Raw genomic sequence first — 23,157 nt, forward strand, 5'->3', positions numbered from 1 at the left:
ATTTTAATATACTTATAGTAAAATTTTAACATTTTCTACTATAGATAGTACTAGAGGGTTTTCTTGAACTGAAACATATTTCTCTTGCATTTCTCTAACCCCCAAGTAGAGTAAAATCACAAGTAAAAGGTCATGTGTTGTTGTTTTTTTGTTTTGTTTTTTAATTTATCTTCCCTGAGGTGTAATTATAATATTAGTAAGTTTTTTTTTGCACAAAAAACATATAAAATGTAGTAATTTATGACCTTTTTTTTTTCAACTGAAACGATCAGGTTTTTGGGTCCTTTACCTTTAAGTAAAGGTTAATGAATTAATTAACACCCCTACCATAACACATGCAGAACTGTTTTCAGTGACTGAGCACCAGTGGGTGGGGCCAACGGTGCGATGATGTAAAATTAGGTGTTGCTGTCTTGCTGTAGGGGCAGTCATATGCAAATTTATTTGCCTGTGTGATGTCGCACATCCAAACGAGCCATTTTTGGAGCTTGGTTAAATAAATACTTTTTTTTCACCCCTCGATATTTGATTACAAACTGAACTGATAATATTATGTCATTTCCATTACAGCATGTAGCTATCCAACAACTTGATTATAGCGTGACATTCACTGTGTGAGGAAATCACTTGTAGCTAGTAAGGATTAAGATATCTTTATCAGACTGTTTTTTTTTGTTTGTTTGTTTGTTTGTTTTGTAAAACTGACTCTTTTGCAGGTAGACAGCCTAATCAAGGTTAAAATATATAAAATAAAAACATTTCCCTGTTATCCTATATGTATGCTTTCTTAAAATTGAGCTATTGAAATATGTTCTAGGCAGAAAAACACAGTTTTGCATCTCATGTGGCTGTTTGTTAGAATTCAGCCACAGTGACCTCTGACGGGGTTTTCCACATCACCTCACATGCGCGGCTTTTTAGAATATTCCTTCCATGCAACTTTCAGTTGTTTATGGGTGTGCTTCAATTATACACCTCTTTATTTACAGTGTGTCTGTGGAGATGATATCTATGTACTGATCACCTTCACTTTCTTTTTCTTTAAGGTTGGCACTGCAACTCTGTGTGGTGATTTAAAGGCTTTTCTGAGTAACCAAAACCTACCAAAAGGTAAGAATGTCCCTCTTTTGCCACATTACAGGTCAGATGACTTTACTCAGATCTACCTCAAGTGTGACCCAGAGTTGCATCTCAGACTCAGAGTTGCATCTGTCCAGCAAGCATGTTGTCTTTATAGGTTACCTTGTTGTTGTTTCATATTACATTGGGAAATAATAAGAATCGGAGGTCAAATATCTTGAAACGCTTTCACTCTTTTTAAAAACTTATTTTTACTTTATCAAATCCTTTTCAGAATTGTGTAGGAACATTTGAGTCGAATATTTTGCACAGTCCTGACATCCACTGACAGTTATTTAATTATTGAGTAATATTTGATAGTGGAGCATCCAGCCATTGTAGGTGACATTTACAGGGTAGCCTACATACCAGTGCTCATCTCAGATATCAAGAGTTCCTCGATATGTCTCGGTAATACAGTGTAAATAAATGTGATATTGAATAAATGGGCAGAATTTAAGGAAAAACCTGTTGAAGCGACCTAAACAGAATGTTTGTGTACATTGAATAAGCTGTAAATGTGTTTGATTCAATCAGCAAAGAAAGTAAAGTTAAGCTAAACAGGTCGGGCATTAATTTGATGTCTTTAAGTCTTTAAGTGGGTCGAGTCAAGTGGGTGTTTGTCATTCACCTATATAGCATGTACACTGGAACGATTGCGGTTTCTCCAGGACCGAGGTGCAACACATAATAGTACACAAGACTACATAAAGTGCAAATTCATTTTAAGTAAGATGTTGTATGGATTTTGGCATTTGTATGTAAATCTGCCAAAATTAAACCTCATCAGTTTATTATTATTATTATTATTATTATTATTATTATTATTATTATTACTTAACACTGCAAACAATTAACTCTAATTGTGTGTTTGAAGCTTGGTGCAGAACACTACATACTGATGTTGTGCGTACATGTGGGTATGTGCAGTTAAAGAAACAGTTCTTGAATATCCCAACAAGAAAATACGGTTCTGAATGAACAGGGATGTTCCTCTACGGCATTGTATACCCACACCATACACTCGATGTATGGACACAAATATCAATACACCCAATACCTCTCTAACACTAGTTTGCTAACCTGCTAACAAAAGTAAACCTGACATTATTAAACTGTTTCATTTTGTCTTTTGTAGCTTACTACTAGTATAGTATAAAGTTGAGCTGTTCTAATCCGATCTGGACATTAAGCTAACACTTTGTCAGAAAAAAATCCGACAGCCTGTCTTTAGCCCATGAAAATAGGAAAAGGCACAAATACTGAACTGTCGTATATGAAACAGCAGAATAAACATAATAAAAGATGACTAGTGTGTTCTGTTTTGCAGTCTCTCTTCCAAAATAATCAAAGTATCCAAAAGTGGTTTTAAGATTAAATGGACTGCAAACTTGTTTAATACTGAATTCTTTAAAGCGCTGGTCCTGAGTAATGAGTCATGAGGGGTTTCTCTCTCTCACCACACCTAGTTAAGTATGCGTAACCTGTTAACAAGACCTGTTAAAGACTTTGGTTGTTAAGCGGTTATTTTCACCAAGCTGACCACTGTAGCTGTATGAACTCACTCACTGTTGTTCTAAAAAAACCTCTTCATATTATACATAATTGTATTGTAGTGAAGTGTGAGCGTAAATGTTGTGAGCTGCAGAGCAAATATCAACGAAGCCCAGTGTTCAGTGTACACTGAGTATGGATTGTCTAGTTTCAAAATGAATAATGTCTCATTAGTAAATAAAAGCTCACGTTCAGTATGACGTGCGAGTAGATTTCTATCCCATGGCCCACCTCTACGCCGTAGGTCTGTAGCTAAAAGTTTGGGGGAGGGGCGGAGTGGTCTGCCCCGTGTGTGTATGTGTGTAGGACTGAAAACAAACCTTGAGTGGTGGACTTATGAAAGACAAGCAGACTGAGAGAGAAAGGGAGAAAGGTGGCGGGCATGGACGTCCTGCTCATTCCTCTTCGAAAACAAGAAGGTAACTTGCTGAGATTTGCAGAATCTTGTGTAGGCAGATCATTGCATCCAGACAAACACTTTTGAGGATACACTGTGTTCAGTCTTATAAACTATGGAAGCTGTGTATGAAGTTATTTGTAGGCCTGAGCTCGAAATATCTGGGAGCTGCAGGTACCCGTTGTTGTTGTTGTTGTTGTTGTTGTTTTTGTTTTCTGCTTCCTCACTGCTTGTTTTGTCATTTTGAGAAATCTGTGATAAAAGTATGGCTTATTTTTTTTTTTACTGCAGATATTATTTAAATGTATAGATGTGTAATTTTATGCTTTGTGTGAGAGTGAGCGCATGTGTGTACGCGTGTGCACGTGTGTCCCTGCTTGGGCCGAAGCTCAGCTGTATTCTAATGAAGCTCTGGTCATTGTTACGCTATAGAGCCGAAGCTCTTATACATTCCTCTGCTGAGACCCCAGCTGCTGCTGCTGTGTGTGTGTGTGTGTGTGTGTGTGTGTGTGTGTGTGTGTGTGTGTGTGTGTGTGTGTGTGTGTGTGTGTGTGTGTCTGTGTGTGTGTGTGTCTGTGTGTGTGTGTGTCTGTGTGTGTGTGTGTCTGTGTGTGTGTGTGTCTGTGTGTCTGTGTGTGTGGCGGAATCATTGCTATTATTATGATCTCTGCAAGGAGATGTTTGTTTAGCATTGTTTGGAAGGAGTCTCCAGTGTGAGCGCTTTGTAACAGTCAAAGGTGTGACTTTACATTTTTACTGAAATGGGATGGAGGGCTTTGTGGTCTCTCACTAACAAACAAAGCTACATTTCTTTGTATTATAACTCTAGGAGAGATAAAAATAGGAACTAGTGAGGGAACTAATGTGTCTCTATGAATTAAGTGATTCCAGGGTGTCCCCTGTCCAGGGTGTCCCCTACCTTGTGCCCCAAATTCCCTGGGATAAGCTCCAGGCTCCATGTGACCCTGTGTAGGATGATGAGTACAGAAAATGGCTAGAATTCATATCTCCGTAAATGAATTATATCATTTACATACATTATAACTGTATATAAATTAATTGTTTAGCACCAAAAAAGGAGGGACAAACATTTTTCCATTTTTAAATATTTAAAATTTTCACTGCTTCCAATCAGAGATTTTGATAAACACTAAATTTAATTGTGTCTATTATGTTTCTCATAATGTCAATAAGATTGTCGTATTTCTCAGCCCTGTCTGAACCCTAGTAGTTTTCATTCATTACTGCGCATGATGTTCTTTGTGTAACCTGTGGGTGTGTATGGTATCTGATGATGTATGCCCAACGTGTACAGTATTTTTCTCTCATGCGTGCTCCAACGTCTATTTGCATCGCCTTGCATTCATATGCAACAGTCTTGAAGGGTATTTGCATTCCCATTCAGACACTGAGCCCTGGAGAAAATGAACTCTTTTTGCACTTTAGGCCCGTCACAGCCACTGATTGCGCGTGTATCCATTTGAGCCACACTGAGCCTTTTCAGTGTTATTGTGCCTCAGCCTCCCACACACAAGCACTTCCAGTCAAATATGCCCTTTTGCGTGTTTGAACATGCTTTTGTAAAATTGTAATCTGCAAAAGAGGTTTCTGTTGATTGTACAGTTCAACTGCAGCTTCCCTCAAAACTTTTATGAGCGCTGCCCGAGCTGTCAGTCACTGAACCAGGCTTTCAGACTAATGGAGCCTGTTTGGTTTAATGCGTGTCGAAAATATCACTGTCAAAATGTCAGTGGGGTAATTAAATGTAATACAGCTTTTATATTCATCATAGCCAGCACTATACTGTGGTGTATATTCTGTGGTGTATATTGATTGTATATTGTTGTTATTTTCTGTTTGCAGGTAACATTTCTCTTGTAGCACCATCCAACTATAGCTCTGTCACCAAGATCACTTTAGGAGCAGTGAACTCTAATGTCGGCGCACCGATGGTGAGTTGTCTGCTAGAAAACTGTTTTGTTCATGCAGATGCTTTCAGCTGACTGGCCTGTTCTTAGTAAAATGGCGCACTTATATAGCGCTTTTATCCAAAGCATTTTACACCAATGGTAGTGTGGTAAGCATTTCGTGAAGGTAGCAATGTGAAAGCATTTCACACCAATGGTAGCAGAGATGCCATGCAAGGCACTAACTTGCCATCGGGAGCAGTTTAGGGTTCAGTGTCTTGCCCAAGGACACTTCGGTATGTGGAGTCATGTGGGCCGGGAATCGAACCACCAACCCTACGATTAGTGGACAACCCGCTCTACCACCTGAACCACAGCCGCCCCTCAGTACTGCAGCTGCCAACTTTCCCCCCTGCCCCCACACATCAGCAATAATACAAGATTGTAGCCACTAAATATCTAAATATCCCTAAGTGCACATGTGACAGTGATTTATATGCCTTGTTTGAGGATTGCCAATACTTGTGGAATCAGTTGTTTTTAGTTATGGTTTTAATCCCAGTGATTGCAGAACACTGTGTGGCCAGCAGGTGGCACTGACGCATTGTGATCTTGTATGGCAAACTGTGTGCAGTGTTGAGTTGAGTTGAGGCAATGAAATACATGCATAGTGGCAGAGGAGGACCAAGGGAAATGGCAGCAGAGGTCAGTGGGAACACAATGAGGGAGAGCGATGGAGAGGAGGAGGAGGAGGAAGAGGAGCGTGGTTAAAGAGTAAAAAGGGAAAGAGCCCGGATAAGCTCGTGGATCAAACAATACATCATGGAGGTCAGGAAGGAGATTTCTGAAAAACGAGTTAGAGGAGCAGAGGGGAAACCTCATTTAAGCTTGGTTAGTAGAGAACAGAACTCTGTGTGTTTCACTCCATTAATGGACTTGTTACTGAGGTAGTGATGACACGCGTGACTTCCCATTGACAAGCCCACGCAACACAGAGCACGCTTGCCAATAGCATGGCCCTCCATACTGTACACTAGTCGAAGAGATGAAGGGACAGTGAGATGTGATGATGGCAGGAACGGAGAGGAACGAGAAAGAGAAGACAGCAGTAACACATGCAGCATGAAGGTGACTGACTGTTCATTTAATGCGTCCTTGGTAGGCTGCTGTCCCTGGATGTTTGATCATAAAACCGTGCATGTAGACTCGAGAAAAGAGAGCTGAGGATGAGAGCATGTGTGTTAGAAGTGGGAATCTGTAGGTAGCCTGTGGTTCGGTTAGATTTCAATTAAATTCTTTGTTTGTCTTAATGCATATTTATTTATAATTGTGTTCATTTCTGCATTAAAAAACAATAAATTCTAAAATGATACCCTTGGGTTAAAAAAAACATTTTTATGGTGGTCATTTTTTAGGACGGCTGTGGCTCATGTGGTAGAACGTGTTGTCCGCTAATCATAGGGTTTGCGGATCGATTCCCGGCCCACGTGACTCCATATGCCAAAGTGTCCCTGGGCAAGACACAGAACCCCAAGTTGCCCCCAATGGCAAGTTAGCGGCTTGTATGGCAGCTCTGCTACCATTGTTGTGCGAGTGTGTGTGTGTGTGTGAATGGGTGAATGAGACACAGTGTAAAGCGCTTTGGATAAAAGCGCTATATAAGTGCGCCATTTACCATTAATACTGCAAAACCAAATAAATGGTAAAATGTTCAAAAATACCTTGAGACTCCAAACGATTAAATATAGTAATATTTAACATAATGATCACTTTCATTGGTTCATTCTTGAAAACAACACATTTCATATTTCAGTTATTATTTTTATTCAGAAATATTTGTCAGTGTTGATCTTTGAAAACATATTTGTGTGTTTGTCTAATATGACCTTTTACACTATAAATATATATAGAGTGAAAGAACCAGGTTTCTATATTTGGCTGAGGATATTCTTATCCTCTTTCCCTCCACCCCTTTCTCTATCACTTTCTGCAGATCTTAAGCACTCCTCAGAGGGTGACTCACCCAGGAAGTATCCTCATCGGCAGCCCCTTCACGCCACACACTACACCTGCTGCCATGGTTACACAACCATGTCCTCCAGAAGGCAACGAATGGACACCAGGGTGTGTGTGCTCCCTATCCCACATAAACACATCAACTCGACATGCTTGTAAATTCCAAGTTGTATGAAAAGCTATAGTAGAAAGTGGGATTCTTAAAGGAAGTGTCTGAGATGAAGGCTCATGAGATCAGACCTACCGTTAGTAGAACATTAAAGCATTAGATTGGAACATTACAACTGATATGGTATTATATAGTCATCTCATACTGTATACTATATAGTTTATAGATTCTACCCTGAAATACAAGAGAGTGATTCATAATGTCAGTGAATGAGAAGTTTCATAAATGGCACCTCCATTTCTCTTTTATAGGAACAAGAAACGGACACATGACTTTATAGACTCCTATTACTCTGACAGGTGAGTGGTAGTTCATTGAATATAATTAAGATCCTTTCTGTAAAATTAAACTAAGGTCTAAACCTAGAAATGAAAAAGTGGGTCACTATAAGAACATGGAGGCCATTTTGCAATCAGCATCGTGGTCTCTGAATTTAAACTTCTGCATTTTACCATATGGTTTGCATTGTCTAAAAGCAGTCTAAAAGCATGGCCATAGAGAAATCCCAGTTATGAAGAGAGGAGGCGTGCCATCTCTCGTATTCCAAAAATGGCCTGTTCCCCCCCCCCCCCCCCCCCCCCTTCTTTTTTTTATGAGGACTCGTATTAAACAGTTAAAGGAAACATGCTGTGTATACTATTCTTGACACAGCGGGCTCACTGAGTGCTGTGCAGAAAATGTTATGGGGCCTTTTAAAACAATTTTTGATATTAATGCCTAGCATGTACATTTCTACATGTACATGTACATATCTTTGTTAAGAATGCTATATGGCTGTACATTTACTTTATTTCAGTCTTTAGTCACTATTAATCAGTTTCACTTTTTATGTTTGAACTGAACATTTGATTCCAATAAATGGCACATCTTCAATATTTTAATATATTAATATTAAATAATAGTGATATAATGATGATATTGCTTATCATTTATGAAGCATAATCAAAATACTATGTATGCTAAACCTCCATGAATTTGACATCCACTACATGCTTCAGGCACAGTATATTGGACTATAGCAGGAAAAGACAATTACAGAATGTAGTTTTATGTAGTTGACATTATCAAAGCCTGATCTATTCATAAATTCTTGTCTTATAAAAAATGTTTTGCTGATTTGTATAGAATTGTTATTAATTATTTTGTTCATTAACATGCTTTGTTTAATATTGCATTTTTTATTCAAAATGGGTGTAAAATGGTCAAAGGTTCCGTGTAAACACTTTGTTGTTATTAATATTATTACTCTTTGATATGTGGCACATTATTTACAGTAGTCAGCCACTTGTGCAGCAAACTGATTCATTATATAAAATTCATGTAATCTATAAATGATAATTCTAAGTAGCTGAATGGGTTGTTGCAGTCTTGAATAGTTGTGTATGTGTGTGTATTGCAGGGATGGACTGTGCTCCACTGACTCCTCATCAAGGTATGTAAGCTCTGCTTTCATTGTACAAAATGGAACAAAGCAGATGCTTTATTAAGTGTGTATGTAATGATTGCCTAGTAGATGCTGAGCAGGATGGCTGAGGAGTGCAGCTGCAAATCCAGGGCGTGTGTGTGTGTGTGTGTGTGTGTGTGTGTGTGTGTGTGTGTGTTTTCTGTGCTCTTACTGTAGCTTATCTGTCTACACACAACAAACCATAGCACAACACTTGAGATGACTCACCGTACATCCTACCATGTTGTATAGCAATTTTCTCTCCATACACTGATTGAGATGACAGACTGTTACATGTATCACCACAAATCAGCTCTGAAGATGCAACACTTCTGTATTATTGTAAGTTTTTATCTAAAGGAAGGTTCCCAGCTGTGTAGTTGGATGTAGCTGCATTTCCTGATTAGCATGCACACTGCTGAGGTGCTGCAGAGTTGTGTATTGATTTCTAAAGGAGACAGGAGAGGTTGATGCTGGTGGTGGGAGCATGATGTGCTTTGTGAGTAGTAGCTCTTCATTCGCATTTAAACAGGTTTTTTAATGCCTCTTGGTGTGCTTTCTCTCTATATATAATTAATATAGAAAATGTATATATTAACAATGTTAATATATCTCTGAATAATTAATATATCGGAAAAGCACAGCAATATCCCAAATGGCTTCCTATTCACTCTATTTGCTTGCTGCATTAGTTATAACACGCACTATACAGTAGACCCAATAAAATGACGTTTATGCTCTGCCACACAAGCATACATTCATTTTCCTTTGTCCAAAATATTTAGCAAACGTGTGTTTCGAAGAGACTCTGCATTTTTGCTTTTGAATATGTAAATAGTAGGAAAATTTGAATAGTACTGGGACTGTGAAGTTCATCCTGCAGCTCTAATGCTGGCAAGTCTGAACACTCAGTAAATTATTCAGTGCATGGTAAAAGTGAGCAGAGTCTGTGTGTGTTCACAATCGCACATGCACACACACACACTATTTGTGTGGTTTTAGAGATAGTGTTGCTGAAGTTGCAGTCAGTTGCACTGCCTTACGCGCACACACACACACAGCTATGCACTGCAGTGTCGGATATGAGAGATTTCAAATATGTCACATTCAAACACACGCCCTGCTTCACCTCTCTTTCCCATGTCTCCACCCATTAGCTGTATACAGGCAGATGCGTAGAAGCACGTCTTCTTGTAAAAGGTCAGTTGCCTCTCCCTCCTTTCCATCTCTCGTCCCCTCCCCCGTCTCTGAGACGGCACTTCTTCAGTTCGTCACAGGAGGAGAGTGAGCCTCGCTACTGTTGCTACGGAGAAATATGTGCGTTTTTCCAAGTAGCATACATTCTCATGCACTTTCACACGTGTGTGCGAGCAGAAGCCGTGTCTCTCTCGTCACACTTTAAACACCCTCCCCTTACACTGCTACATGCTGTCTGTTTCCATCTTCTCATTACAGCCAATATTGTGAACTCTGGGTCTGGAACCAATCTGTGCTGATAATTGGGATTCTGAGCTGCTTGTGTGAAACACCCCAACCCCCCACTGCTACACCGAGCATGCTCGACAGCAGTTATATAATTCATCCCTCACTGCAGCGATCACTCAAACGCTGCATTTTATTTACGCACTTCCTCTAAATGAGAGACACGTAGAGAGAATGTAGAGAAAGTAGATGAATATGAGTGGATTCACTCTCACTTTTATTCACACAAGCAGACTCACAAATGGACACATCCCCTGTTTTAAAATGCATAAATGACTTTGTTAGTTACAAGCGCATGTTTATACTATTAAATAAGGAAAACTGGGCTAATTCCTGTAATATGAATTAGTGTTGAATCCAATTTTATTTCTCTTCTTCATTTGATATCTGTGGATCTATCAATACAGTCAACAGACTGCATGATTAAAAAGATGTTGGATATTAAAGTACCGCTTATATTGTTTTACTACTCCTAAGTATGCTGTTAGCAAGCAGTTAGTGTACTAGTGTATTAGCTTGTGGCTACAGTCAATGGAAAAACTGGACAATTCTCATAGAACTTTAAGGTCTTATGTATACTTTGACTTCTTACGGCGCTGATGGCCAACAGGTGGTGTTTGGAAATATTAGAGTACCAAATCCATCTATTCATTTTCTGTACCGCTTATCCTACACAGGGTAACTGGAAGCCTGGAGCCTAGCACAAGGTGGGAGATACCCTATAGTAGGTGCCAACCCATCACAGGGCACAGTCTCCCACACACACACACACACACACACACACACACACACACACACACACACACACACACACACTATGGACAGTTTAGAGATGTCGGTCAGCCTACAGTGCGTGTCTTTGGACTGGGGGATAAAACTGATTGGGGGAGTACCCGGAGGAAACCTCCGAAACATGGCAGGAATCAGAGTGTGCGGCAAACATGCTAACCACTAAGCCATCGTGCTACCAGTGTACCAAATCCTGACCCTAATGCCTCAAACACATCCACCCATCTACACCCTTCTGTGTTGGTAGAACTAGGTGAAAACAGGAAGCAACAGACACATGCACACATCAAAGTCCCTCAGCTGTAATGAGGTCTTTCTGATACAATCTGCAGAAACTGCCACAGATATGAGATATGTGGTGGAGAAAGTAGTGGAGTTGTATGAAGTACAATACTGGTCAAAACTTTAGAAAAAATGTTTTAGAAGAATAATAAAGTCATCAAAACTCTGGAATAACACAAATGGAACTATGGGAATTATGTTGTGATAAATAATAATAATAATAATAATAATAATAATAATAATAATAATAATAATTTAGTATTTTATCATCTTCAAAGTAGACACCCTTTTTTGTCTAGAATTTCCAGAAATGTATTCTTGGCATTTTCTCAACCAATTTCTTGAGGAGTCTCCCTGACAGTATTAAAGGAGTTCCCACCTATGCTGGACACTTATTGGCTGCTCATAACATCATAATGTTCATCCAGTATTTAAATACTGACACCATATCAACAATTTGCACAGACTTTCATCCAAAGTATTTTTTTTTCCTTCAAGCCACAGTTGCAATAATGAGATGTGTTGTGCACCTAAGAATATATGACCAATTTAAAGAGATTTACCTAACAATGTTGAATACAACTGATTGTTCTGTGTGTGTGTGTGTGTGTGTGTGTGTGTGTGTGTGTGTGTGTGTGTGTGTGTGTGTGTGTGTGCTACTGATTTGTCCAGCTCTGGTTGAATATCCAGTGAGCCTATCTAGTTATCTCCTAATGACATTGAGCATTGGGGTTGAATTGGGCATCTGGAGCAAAATTGTTCCAATAAGGACATCTAATAAAGCTCCAACTGTCTCCTGTGGCATGATCCAAGTCTTAATAAAGCAGTCATGCAATGGGAGTGTATGGGAAGACCCTGCTCAGAAGTAGAATAGTGTTTCATATTCCCCTCTGTAACACTTGGGGAATGGCCTTTTTTTTTTTTTTTTTTTTTTTTTTTTTTGCACATTGCTGCCAGGTCCTCTTGAAGTGATTATGTAATCCATGAGTATCCACATGTGAGCACAATTTCTTTCAGCTTCCTCCCACTCACTGTGCCTCTCTGCCATTTCCTGGCATTGGCTACAGGATTTGCGATAGCATGTGTAGCAGAATGCTGCAGTCAGGAGCAGTGGTTTGAGGTGTAACAAAAAAAAAACGCAGCTGACAGAATGCATCATATGGAGTGTCTTTAAGGGGAATACATAGGTGCTTGTATTCAGTAGGCATTGTGTATGGATGTTCAGAAAGTAGCCAGGGCTGTAGTGATCAGCTCCGTTATCATTCCATGATGGTCAGTTTTGAAATGAAATTCTTTACCAAATTCAGTGTTTCAAGAGCTGCAATAATCCCGTAATCTCAAAGACACCTTAGAAAAATTGTGATGTACAGTGTTGCCATACAATGGCTCTGGTTAATTTCTTCATTTTGGGCATCTGATTAAACCCCTTTTCCGTAAAAGGCAGCTAAAAATGAAAAACTGCTTGTTTAATGTTTTTTTTTCTTGTGCGTGTTCTGTGTCTGTCTGCAGTAAGAGGATGAAGAAAGTTGATAAGAAAGGAAAGGGGCTCAGGCACTTCTCCATGAAGGTGTGTGAGAAGGTGCAGATGAAAGGCACTACGTCCTATAATGAGGTGGCTGATGAACTGGTGGCAGAGTTCACCCACGCCAGCAACCTAGCAGCTACAGATTGTGTGAGTACTACATATGTAGAGAGGGGGCTTTAAACTGATATAAAGATAAAGCCTGTATCATAATCTGTCTTAAAACATGTTATATAACTTTCCACCAGTAACATACTTATTTATTTCCATCACAGATGTGATGATTTTTTCACTGCTTGTTACAGGCATCAAAACGCCTCAAAAGCATTCAAGGTCAATTAAAAATGCAGGGCCACATAGATGCAATTAATTCTCTGTATGCTTTGAATGAAAATTAGCCCACGCGCAATCATAACAAACAGAGTTATTATGTAAAAAGATCACTAAATTGTTTGTTTTAATTACTGAGGAAAAAGACTGACTTCTGTTGAGCTATTCACCTTTTAGTGAATACTGCTTAAAAAATTCTGTTACATTTGATCTAGATTGAAATGCTTCCTCCTGAGCACCTTGTTTCATAAAATACTGCAAACAAAATCTATTCTATACACAGATAGCTTGCTTTTTTGTCACTTCACCCCCGACCCAAAAGTGTAAACTCCTATTCAACAGACCATTCTTCATTACTCCTTGTGACCTCTCCACCCCGGCCCATGAAAATTCAAAAGGTCCACATTATTTAAACTATACATGATGTTGAAACAGTTAGAGCCAGTGTAGAGCTGCAGCTGATGATCTGTCACAGGTCACGTTCATAAGGAGGTATGGAAAGGCTCCTTAGTGTTACTCCTATTGGCGTCTCAGATCAGTTAAGCTTTGCTCACATTAAATATTCCTGATTAGTATTTGGCAGGGATAAATGTGAGACTCGCATGTAGGCATCCTTTCTCGCAAGACATCTGGAGGTTGGAGGTGTGTGTGTGAGATGAATAAGTGAGCAGAGATGAATTGCATAATGTTCTGTTTATTTCAAAATCATATATATACACTGGCTCTACAGTTTTTTTAATATATATATATATATATATATATATATATATATATATATATATATATATATATATATATATATATATATATATATATATATATATTATATATATATATATAAAACTGTTAAATAAATTTAATACAGATTTATTACCATAATCCAAAGCAGAGTTATTTATTTCAGAACACAGTAGTTCTAATGGTAGTATAAATGGTAAATGGTCTACATATATATAGCGCGTTTTAACCTTAGCGGTTCTACAGAGCGCTTTACATTGTTTCTCATTCACCCATTCACACACACACTCGCACACCAATGACAGCAGAGCTACCATGCAAGGCACCAGCCTGCCATTGGGAGCAACTTGGGGTTCAGTGTCTTGCTCAAGGACACTTCGACATGTGGAGTCATGTAGGCTGGGGATCGAACCACCAACCCTGCGATTAGTGGACAACCCGTTCTACCTGAGCCACCGTCAAACAGGCTAATAACTATAGGAACTAATTTCCATCACTGTAAAATAAATAAATAACCAGAGCCCCTTGACTACACTTTATAGACCCCATTTTGAGAACCACTGCATGAGTGTATTCCCAGTCATAATAATTCACCCCAGTCACCATGATTTAATAGCGGAAATACTTTCCGCTATTAGTTCTGACAGGACACCTGATGTTGAATTGGCTGGAATTTAATCCCTTTACTGGAATGGTAAAAGTGTAATTAAAAAGGATTTAACTGCAGGTGCCGGAAGCAGCTCACATCTCAGAGGGGGTATGAGGGGCTGCAGCTTTTACAGAGAACAAGTAAAAAGAGGCAGCATTTTCAGAAAATGATGTGTGTGTGTGTGTTTGTGTTTTCTACAAGCAGCAGGCGTACGATCAGAAAAACATCCGCAGGCGTGTATATGATGCACTGAATGTGTTGATGGCCATGAACATAATCTCAAAAGAGAAGAAGGAGATTCGCTGGATTGGTCTTCCCACTAACTCGGCACAGGAATGTCGCAACCTGGAGGTGGGTTTGAGGCAGAGATGTTTGTCACTAGAAACATCAGTTAAAGCTCAAGATTGAAACCACCGTACTACCGCCTGAGGGTGTGACATGTAAAAGTACTACACCATACTGTTTCATGTTCCAGTTGTGGGTTTTGCTAGCTGTGGCTGACAATAATGGCACAGTTTCTCTCTTTTCCTCATTACATATAATAACACTGAAATAGCAGGTTGGAGAACTTCATGTTCTGAGTGTGTTCACAATGTTGGTGCTGTTGTGGGGGAGGCGAGAGAGAAAACATTGTGACTGTTACAAAATGCTGACACTGGAGACTCCTTACATAAAAGTTATATAAACATAATCTTATAGAAAACTTCACCATATCAAAGATTAGACCTTTTTTTTTCTTTGTTAAATAACAACACATTTTTATTTGGTTATGATTAGACTTTGATTAAATGGAGCATCTGCCATACTGGTTCCTGTGGATGAGAAACGATAATCAGTCCCTCCAGGATTTCACGATTTTGCGATCACAGAAATGAACGCAAATTCAAGCAAACTCTGCAATATTCGGAGGAGTGTGCAAGTTTTCTAAATTGCCGCAGATTTTGTGCATATTTAGGCCAAGATGTGTCATGTGATGTCATCACAATGCACATTCAGTCAAAGCCATCTACGAATCATGTGTGTCCAACGTGAGTACAGCTAAAAGGTCTCATTTACCAGCAAACATCACTGTGAAAGACAATCAAGTAATTTTCCACAAAAAAAAAACAAGTTGCATCACAAATTTTTAAAAAAGCTGCAGCAAAATCAATCTCGGCCAATCCTGTACAGACTGGATATAATATATTAGAATGATTGTATTAATATAAACCTGTGATTTGCCTTGTGCTATTGCCAGAGCTGCTATTGTAGAAAATTCATTCTAATCAATCTGATTTGGGAATTACAATAGACAGTAATTACTGTGTTTATGTAAAATAAATATGTATGTATACTATAGTACTCCAATAAAACCATAAATCAAAAAGCTTCTACTGAGGCAGTTTTGGTAATGCAGTTTACCCAAGTATAGTTTGAGTTCCCGGTTGTGTGTTTGTATGTGGGTGTTTTAAAGAGCCATCTGAAAGCATCGGACAGTGTCACGTCTGATATGATGGCAGTGAGAGACAGTGAGGCTTTGTGGCAGGCTGTACGGCAAAATAAAGCAGAAAGGAGAAGAGGGCTTGAGGCACACTCCCTGCTTTTGATTATGTATGAACACAGGCTCCTGTAAAGCCCAGCTATCTACAAAGCACACACTGGCTTTCACCCACCTGAATAGACTTGTATTTTCAATGAGATATACGTGCGTGTACATGTGTCAAACATTGGAAAGCAAGCAAGTAAGCAGAGTAAAATACTTGAATTCAAATGTTCATTTTCTTTTTTCTATGAATGTGTCTTTGTGTGTGTTTCAGATGGAGAAGCAGAAGCGGCTGGAAAGAATCCAGCAGAAAAGAAGCCAGCTAGAGGAGCTTATATTACAGGTTTGTACTAACATGGACTGTGTATTGTATTGCATGTGTGTTTCTGCAGTGGGTTTGGTCAGGAAGCATGTAGCCCTGGCTTTAAGAAATGAATTTAAATGGTTAATTCAGGTTGGAATGCCGATTCTGTGTTTACTCGAATTTGTTAACACAGTGCTTTGTATTTGTATTCATGTGCTTTCATTTAAACCTGAGACTTTCTCAATACTTTTGTAAGTAGCTGATTCCGCTTATTATATATGAACTCAGTTTGTGATGTCACAAAGTAGACTAAAAAGTCATTAAAATGATGATGATGATGGTCATAGACATATTAGCGGATGCTTGTGTTGAACAGAATCAAGTTTGTTATGGTATATTTTGACACTGAGAATAGGGTGATGCAAATCAAGACTCGGATAATGAAATCTGACACCTGTCTACTTGTGATAAATATGAGCTTGTTTACTAGCAGAGGGCTTTTTCAGATTGCATATTCATAGATGCTGCTATTTCTTAATTAAGGTAATAAAGGTTTGTAGGACATTTTTAATAGTTCTTGGCTATTAAAACAATACCATTAAAATAATCTGATATTGTATTGTGATTATTTTATTGGTATTGGTGCCTGAGGGTGTGACATGTAAAAGTTCTACATGTAAAAGTTCCAGCTGTGGGTTTTGCTAGCTGTGGCTGACAATAATGGCACAGTTTCTCTTTTCCTCATTACATATAATAACACTGGAATAGTCTTAACTAGTGGTCTTAAACCAATAAAATAATATGATATTGTATTGTGATTATATTATTGGTTTAAAACCGCTTGTTAAGACTTAGAATATAATAGGATCCAGTGGATGGAGTGAAAGACATTTCTATTAACATATCATTAGCACCCATAGCCAGGCTTTATCCCAGTGGAAGGACGGAACTAACAGAGACAGAATGTAGGAAATTGGGAAAGGTCATGTCATTGTGCTAATCCATTATGTGCATAACAGGACTCTCAGTGTATTAATTGTTTCAGCAGTGGAGAGGCACAAGTGTTGTACAAAAAACGCACAACCTTTTCCCACACACTACATGTGTTAGAAATAAATCATTACATTCTGTTTAGCTTGAGGTTATATTTAGTTCTGTAGAAAAGTGACCAATCTGTAGTTTTTACTATGTTAGAATCAGTACATGCCTTTCTGCAGGAGAAAACAGTGGAGGTCCTGGTTGATGGTGGTCGTGTATCTGTGTGGGTTTCTATGAATTTTCATTTCAACATTGCCTGTAGTACCCTTGGCACAGTAAACATCACTGAAGGCTGTTTGTGTTTGACATGGTGTGTAATGTACTGACCACTCTGTCTCTTCCCTCGAGCAGCAGATAGCCTTTAAGAACCTGGTGAAGAGGAATCAGGCCAACGAAGCGGCTTCAAAATCCCGACCTCCACCCGGCTCTGTCATTCAGCTGCCATTTATCATTCTCAATACAGACGTGCGCACAGTCATCGACTGCTCCATCTCCAGTGACAAGTACATCTCTCTCTCTCTCTCTCTCTCTCTCTTCATGTCATCTGTGGCCAGATTATGAACCAGATCTCTTTTGATGCTTTCAAACGTAAAATATTCACCAAGATTCACAAAGAAATAAAATCCATTTCAGCATCTTTTTCTTTTATAATTCTACGCTTCCAAGCTCTTATGACAGTTATGTTTGATAATTCTAGCCAAAGTCCTTTTTCTGCCTGTAGTCTCACAGAGATCCCTACATTCCTGTTTTGCAGATGTGAATACCTCTTTAACTTTGACAACATGTTTGAGATCCATGATGACATTGAGATCCTAAAGCGTATGGGTATGTCTCTGGGGCTGGAGAATGGCTCATGCACCACAGAGAACCTCAGTGTGGCCAAGTCTCTTGTGCCCAAATCATTAGAGAGTTATGTCACAGGTAGGCTACTTTATAAATCTAAAATACAAGAAGTCTTTCTGTTGTTTCATGTTGCTGTGTAAATCCTATACATTTAAAAGTGAGATTAGCAAATTTGAAGTTGAAACCCTTTTTGTAATATTTAGCAGAGACAATAAAATATCAACTCAGAGGAACAATTCTGAGCTTTGGCTCTTCTAGGATTTGTAAACAGAAGGGGGGGAAGTGACATGGATGACCAACATCTAGCAGTTAGCACTGCTGAGTCACTGACTGTCTTCAAATGAAGACTGAAGGTCTACCTCTTCACCAAACACTTGACTTAGCAATTAGTTTATCCATAATTTATTTATTTATTTATTTATTTTAATGCTGTACTAACCCCCAACAGTTTTTCAGCTTGATGGTATTATTAGTTACTGTTGTAGTGAACTATCCTGAGGATGTGTTTTTGATAGAGGAGCGCAAAGCAGCTCTGTAAGTCGCTCTGGATAAGAGTGTCTGCTAAATTCTGTAAACTTAAACGTAAATGAAAATTTTAATGTATTTGCATGGCTATCAGACATTTTCCATACTCGCTGCTAGATTTCAGGTGTTCTAGTCTAGCGCGTCTGGTTTGAAGACATGGCTCTAAATGGAAAACTGACAAGCAAGACTGTGTATTTTGAGCCAAGGTTGCTGGCTGTACCTTTAATATAAGTGTCTGGCTTTTCAGATACCTCCACCAAGTTGAATCATTGTATAGCATATACACATTAATTAGAAATAAAATATCTTGGAGACCTGTGCTTTTCTCTGTGTGCTAGCCTGACTCAAATCTGCCAGAGCAAAGAAGATACAGTAATTCAAACAATAGCTGTAGTTAAATTAACAATGGACTTTATTAATCTAAGAATTTATGTGTCAACTGTCAAATAACCACCAGTGTCTGTCACTCGGACTACAGACTTTGTACAAACAGCCATGAAAAGTATTCAAAGACAAGCCGCTTGGAGTTTGACAAGTTTGTTCTTTTGGTTTTCAGTTGTACAAAAGTCTCATTTATAGTTATTAATATTCTTGTTTCTGTATTTGATCTTTTCCTAGGTATGGCCAAGAAATCCAACAGAACCACTCCCAATTATACAAGGTATATTCCCGTCTTTGGACATATTGACTGCAATTACAATACTGTCAAGCTTAGGTATATTCAGTATCCCTGGAATTGGGTTAAGAATTGTCCAACACATTATTAAAACCTGGAAGGAGAGTGGTGAGTGGTCGACTTTGAGGAAGAAATGTGGTCGGAAAAGTGAAAGTTCAAAAACTTGAGTGATAGTGATTAGAGATCTTTAAAATGCTTGGTGAAGTCACATCGTTAAAAAAAAAAAATCAACAAACTCATGGCTATGTTTAATAGTGACAGTAAGAGCATTTCCACATGCACAATGTGACCAGAACTTATAGGATTTGGATTAAACAGCTGTGTGGCCTAATCAGTGTGAGGCTAATCAGATACAAAGGACTTCAGTTTAATAGGGAGCATAAAGATTGGACTGTGGAGCAATGGAAAAAAGGTCATGTGGTTTGATGAGTCCAGATTTACCCTATTCCAAAGCGATCGGTTCATCAGGTTAAGATTGGAAGCACCTGAAGCAATGCACCCATCATGCATAATGCCTACTCTACAAGCCTCTGGAGGCAGTGTTATGATCTGGGGTTTCTTTAGTTGGTCAGGTCTAGGCTCGGCAACATTAAGCAACAGTAAAATGAAGTCAGCTGAGTACCTGACTGTACAGAATGACCAGGTTATCCCATCAATGGAATTTTCCTTCCCCGACAGTACAGGCATATTCCAGGATGACAATGCTAATATTGAGAGAGTGGTTCAGGGAGTATGAGGAATCATTTTCACACATAAATTGGCCACCAAAGAGTCCTGACCTTAACCATATTAAAAGTCTTTGGGTTATGCTGGAGAAGACTTTACGGAGTGGTTTGACTCTCTTGTCCTCAATACAAGATCTCGGCCTAAAATTAATGTAACTCTCGACAGAAATAAATATTGTGACATTGCATAAGGTTGCACAAATAGTGCCACGACAAATATTAGTGTGTGAAATTTATTTATTTATTTTGTTGGCCAGGCAGTGTGTTATCACTGTTCAGAATGTATAATATGCTTGATATGATATTTATACCAGCGTCTTCATTTCTCTCTGGGATCACAGCAGCACTGCTCCTTCATACAACTCCGAATCTCGGGGTCAGACACCCAGCTCTTTCAATGAGGAGGAGGATGACGACGACGATGAAGATGACGACGATGATGACGAGGATGAGCCCTCTTCCCCAGAATGATCTCGGAAAACAGTGTGCTGACGCCTTATGCTTCTCTGAGACTCGGCCTCTGTCCCGCCGTTTGACTTTCTGCCGAATCCACAGGTGGACTGAGACACTGGGAATAAGCTTCCACTTGCTCGTGATGTGATATTCCAAACACTCCATCTGTTTAACCCTCTAGATATTGATCTCTATTTTTATCGATCTTGTGCATCCACACGTGCACACACACACAGGTTTTGTATCTCGAGGAGGATTGATCAGTAGTGTGCTAATGGTGCTTTTCCTCCTAGCAAACCTCAGGTCAGGCATGAGGAGGGAGTAAGTTCTGGCAGGAATTTCACATCGACAGCTTTCAATTGGTCTTCATACTGCCTCAAAACCTCACTCAGTAAAGTCTCATTGTATTTATTACTGTCCTATTATAAGATGAACTCATTTATCATTGTAATTCCTTGTTTAGACAACAGCTAATGCTTTATTGTTTGGTTTTTTTGGTTGCATCTCCCCCACATGCACTGTTAAGAAGTCGATAGTTTAACTGTTTCCATGTTCACAGTTTGGAAGGAATTTGTGTGCTTTTCAGATAAGGGAAAAAAAGACTTGTTTGTTTTTCTAAGATTCTTCACAATTTTGTTGTGCATTACCTAGTTACTTCATTTCTTGCCATTTACTACAATAGAATGAAATGGGGGGGGGGGGGGGGGGGGGGTGAAATTACCATAATGAGATTAGCATATTTGTCTGGGTACACATGCCCTGAAGAGACGCATGCTAGGGAGTGAAGTGTTTTTGTAAGTGTGATGTGTAGAGTAGCATCTTCTGCTAATGTCTGTTTTTGTTGCTAGGATATGAAAATGGTCGATACCAGGGACATTTCCCTCTTTGACCTAAGCAGTTCAGCATTTTAAGCCTGGAATCTTATTTGAAGATTTATAAGAATAATATTATTACTTGTCGTTTTCTCTGAGGGTTCCTACTTTGGTTTGGAAATGTAATTCAGTATGTATATGTATACATAAACGTATAATTTTGGTTACCTCTTTGTGTCTTCAGCAAATTCTTTTTCTGTACAACCAGCCATTTAAAAATTATTATTATTTGTGCAGAATTCAATTCCTCTGGAAAGTTTAGAAAAGTTCTTACTGCCTGCTTTACCTATTACAATATTAACTCTTTTATGTAACTGATCTAGTCTTCCTGTGTTGGTGGACCTGACTGAAGACCATCATTGATTTCAGGGATTAAAGGCAGACTTGATGCTTTGTTCTTAACACAGAGCTCACACGAAAAACACTGTTTCTCCGGATAAAAACCTGAACATTTGAGTGTAGTACACATCAGGTTAACATGTACTTAACACTAATACTGAAGTATGTGACAAAAAATACAATTCAGTATATTGCATTTCTACAAAATGTAAACTGATAATATCACATGATCAAGCAGCTCAAAAAAGATCTAGATGATACACATACAGTTTTATTAAAAGGTCTTCAAAATCCACAAAATTGCCCATGCACTCCGGGTGGGAGGGATGGTATACTCTCTCGCCTCTGTCAATCACACTGACACTAACCATTGGTGGGTGTCTGTGAGCTCATGTATGTGTGCAGCCAGTGCTTTCCTCTGCATGTGTTACACTGCCCTGTAATGCAGCAAGAGCAGCAGTTCAAAAAGACTGTCCTGGAGGAAGCGTATGTTAGTCTTCACACTCCTCACTTGGTACAGTGAGGGGGAAAAAGTATTTGATCCCCTGCTGATTTTGTACATTTGGCCACTGACAAAGAAATGATCAGTCTATAATTTTAATGGTAGATTTATTTGAACAGTGAGAGACAGAATAACAACAAGAAAATCCAGAAAAACACAAAAATGTTATAAATGTTATGAATTGATTTGCATTTTAATGAGGGAAATATGTATTTGACCCCTCTGCAAAACATGACTTAGTACTTGGTGGCAAAACCCTTGTTGGCAATCACAGAGGTCAGACGTTTCTTGTAGTTGGCCACCAGGTTTGCGCACATCTCAGGAGGGATTTTGTCCCACTCCTCTTTGCAGATCTTCTCCAAGTCATTAAGGTTTCGAGGCTGATGTTTGGCAACTCGAACCTTCAGCTCCCTCCACAGATTTCCTATGGGATTAAGGTCTGGAGACTGGCTAGGCCACTCCAGAACCTTAATGTGCTTCTTCTTGAGCCACTCCTTTGCTGCCTTGGCCGTGTGTTTTGGGTCATTGTCATGCTGGAATACCCATCCACGACCCATTTTCAATGCCCTGGCTGAGGGAAGGAGGTTCTCACCCAAGATTTGACGGTACATGGCCCCGTCCATCGTCCCTTTGTGAAGTTGTCCTGTCCCCTTAGCAGAAAAACACCCCCAAAGCATAATCTTTCCACCTCCATGTTTGACGGTGGGGATGGTGTTCTTGGGGTCATAGGCAGCATTCCTCCTCCTCCAAACACGGCCAGTTGAGTTGATGCCAAAGAGCTCCATTTTGGTCTCATCTGACCACAACACTTTCACCCAGTTGTCCTGTGAATCCTTCAGATGTTCATTGGCAAACTTCAGATGGGCATGTATATGTGCTTTCTTGAGCAGGGGGACCTTGCGGGCACTGCAGGATTTCAGTCCTTCACGGCGTAGTGTGTTACCAATTGTTTTCTTGGTG

At 39.2% G+C, this 23,157-nt stretch overlaps 1 protein-coding gene across 5 annotated transcripts in view; it reads left to right on the forward strand.

Moving 5' to 3' along the window:
• Positions 1-21,523, forward strand: part of tfdp2 (transcription factor Dp-2) — a 39,971-nt gene extending 18,448 nt beyond the window's left edge. For 3 of the 5 annotated variants that reach the window (XM_017490743.3, XM_047161539.2, XM_017490744.3), the window contains exons 3-14: positions 1,047-1,110; positions 4,934-5,022; positions 6,971-7,101; positions 7,414-7,461; positions 8,562-8,594; positions 12,669-12,831; positions 14,603-14,749; positions 16,195-16,263; positions 17,614-17,765; positions 18,017-18,183; positions 19,249-19,291; positions 20,373-21,523. In XM_017490743.3, coding sequence (XP_017346232.1) covers positions 1,047-1,110; positions 4,934-5,022; positions 6,971-7,101; positions 7,414-7,461; positions 8,562-8,594; positions 12,669-12,831; positions 14,603-14,749; positions 16,195-16,263; positions 17,614-17,765; positions 18,017-18,183; positions 19,249-19,291; positions 20,373-20,502 — 1,236 coding nt within the window. In that variant the 3' untranslated portion in view covers positions 20,503-21,523. Of the gene's footprint in view, positions 1-1,046; positions 1,111-2,892; positions 3,093-4,933; positions 5,023-6,970; positions 7,102-7,413; positions 7,462-8,561; positions 8,595-12,668; positions 12,832-14,602; positions 14,750-16,194; positions 16,264-17,613; positions 17,766-18,016; positions 18,184-19,248; positions 19,292-20,372 lie in introns of those variants that run through there. The other 2 variants (XM_047161540.2, XM_017490745.3) reach the window with 2 other exon arrangements.
• The last annotated feature ends 1,634 nt before the right edge of the window (positions 21,524-23,157 follow it).

Source organism: Ictalurus punctatus, chromosome 17 (assembly GCF_001660625.3).
Source record: "Ictalurus punctatus breed USDA103 chromosome 17, Coco_2.0, whole genome shotgun sequence".
Classification (NCBI taxonomy): Eukaryota; Metazoa; Chordata; class Actinopteri; order Siluriformes; family Ictaluridae; genus Ictalurus; species Ictalurus punctatus.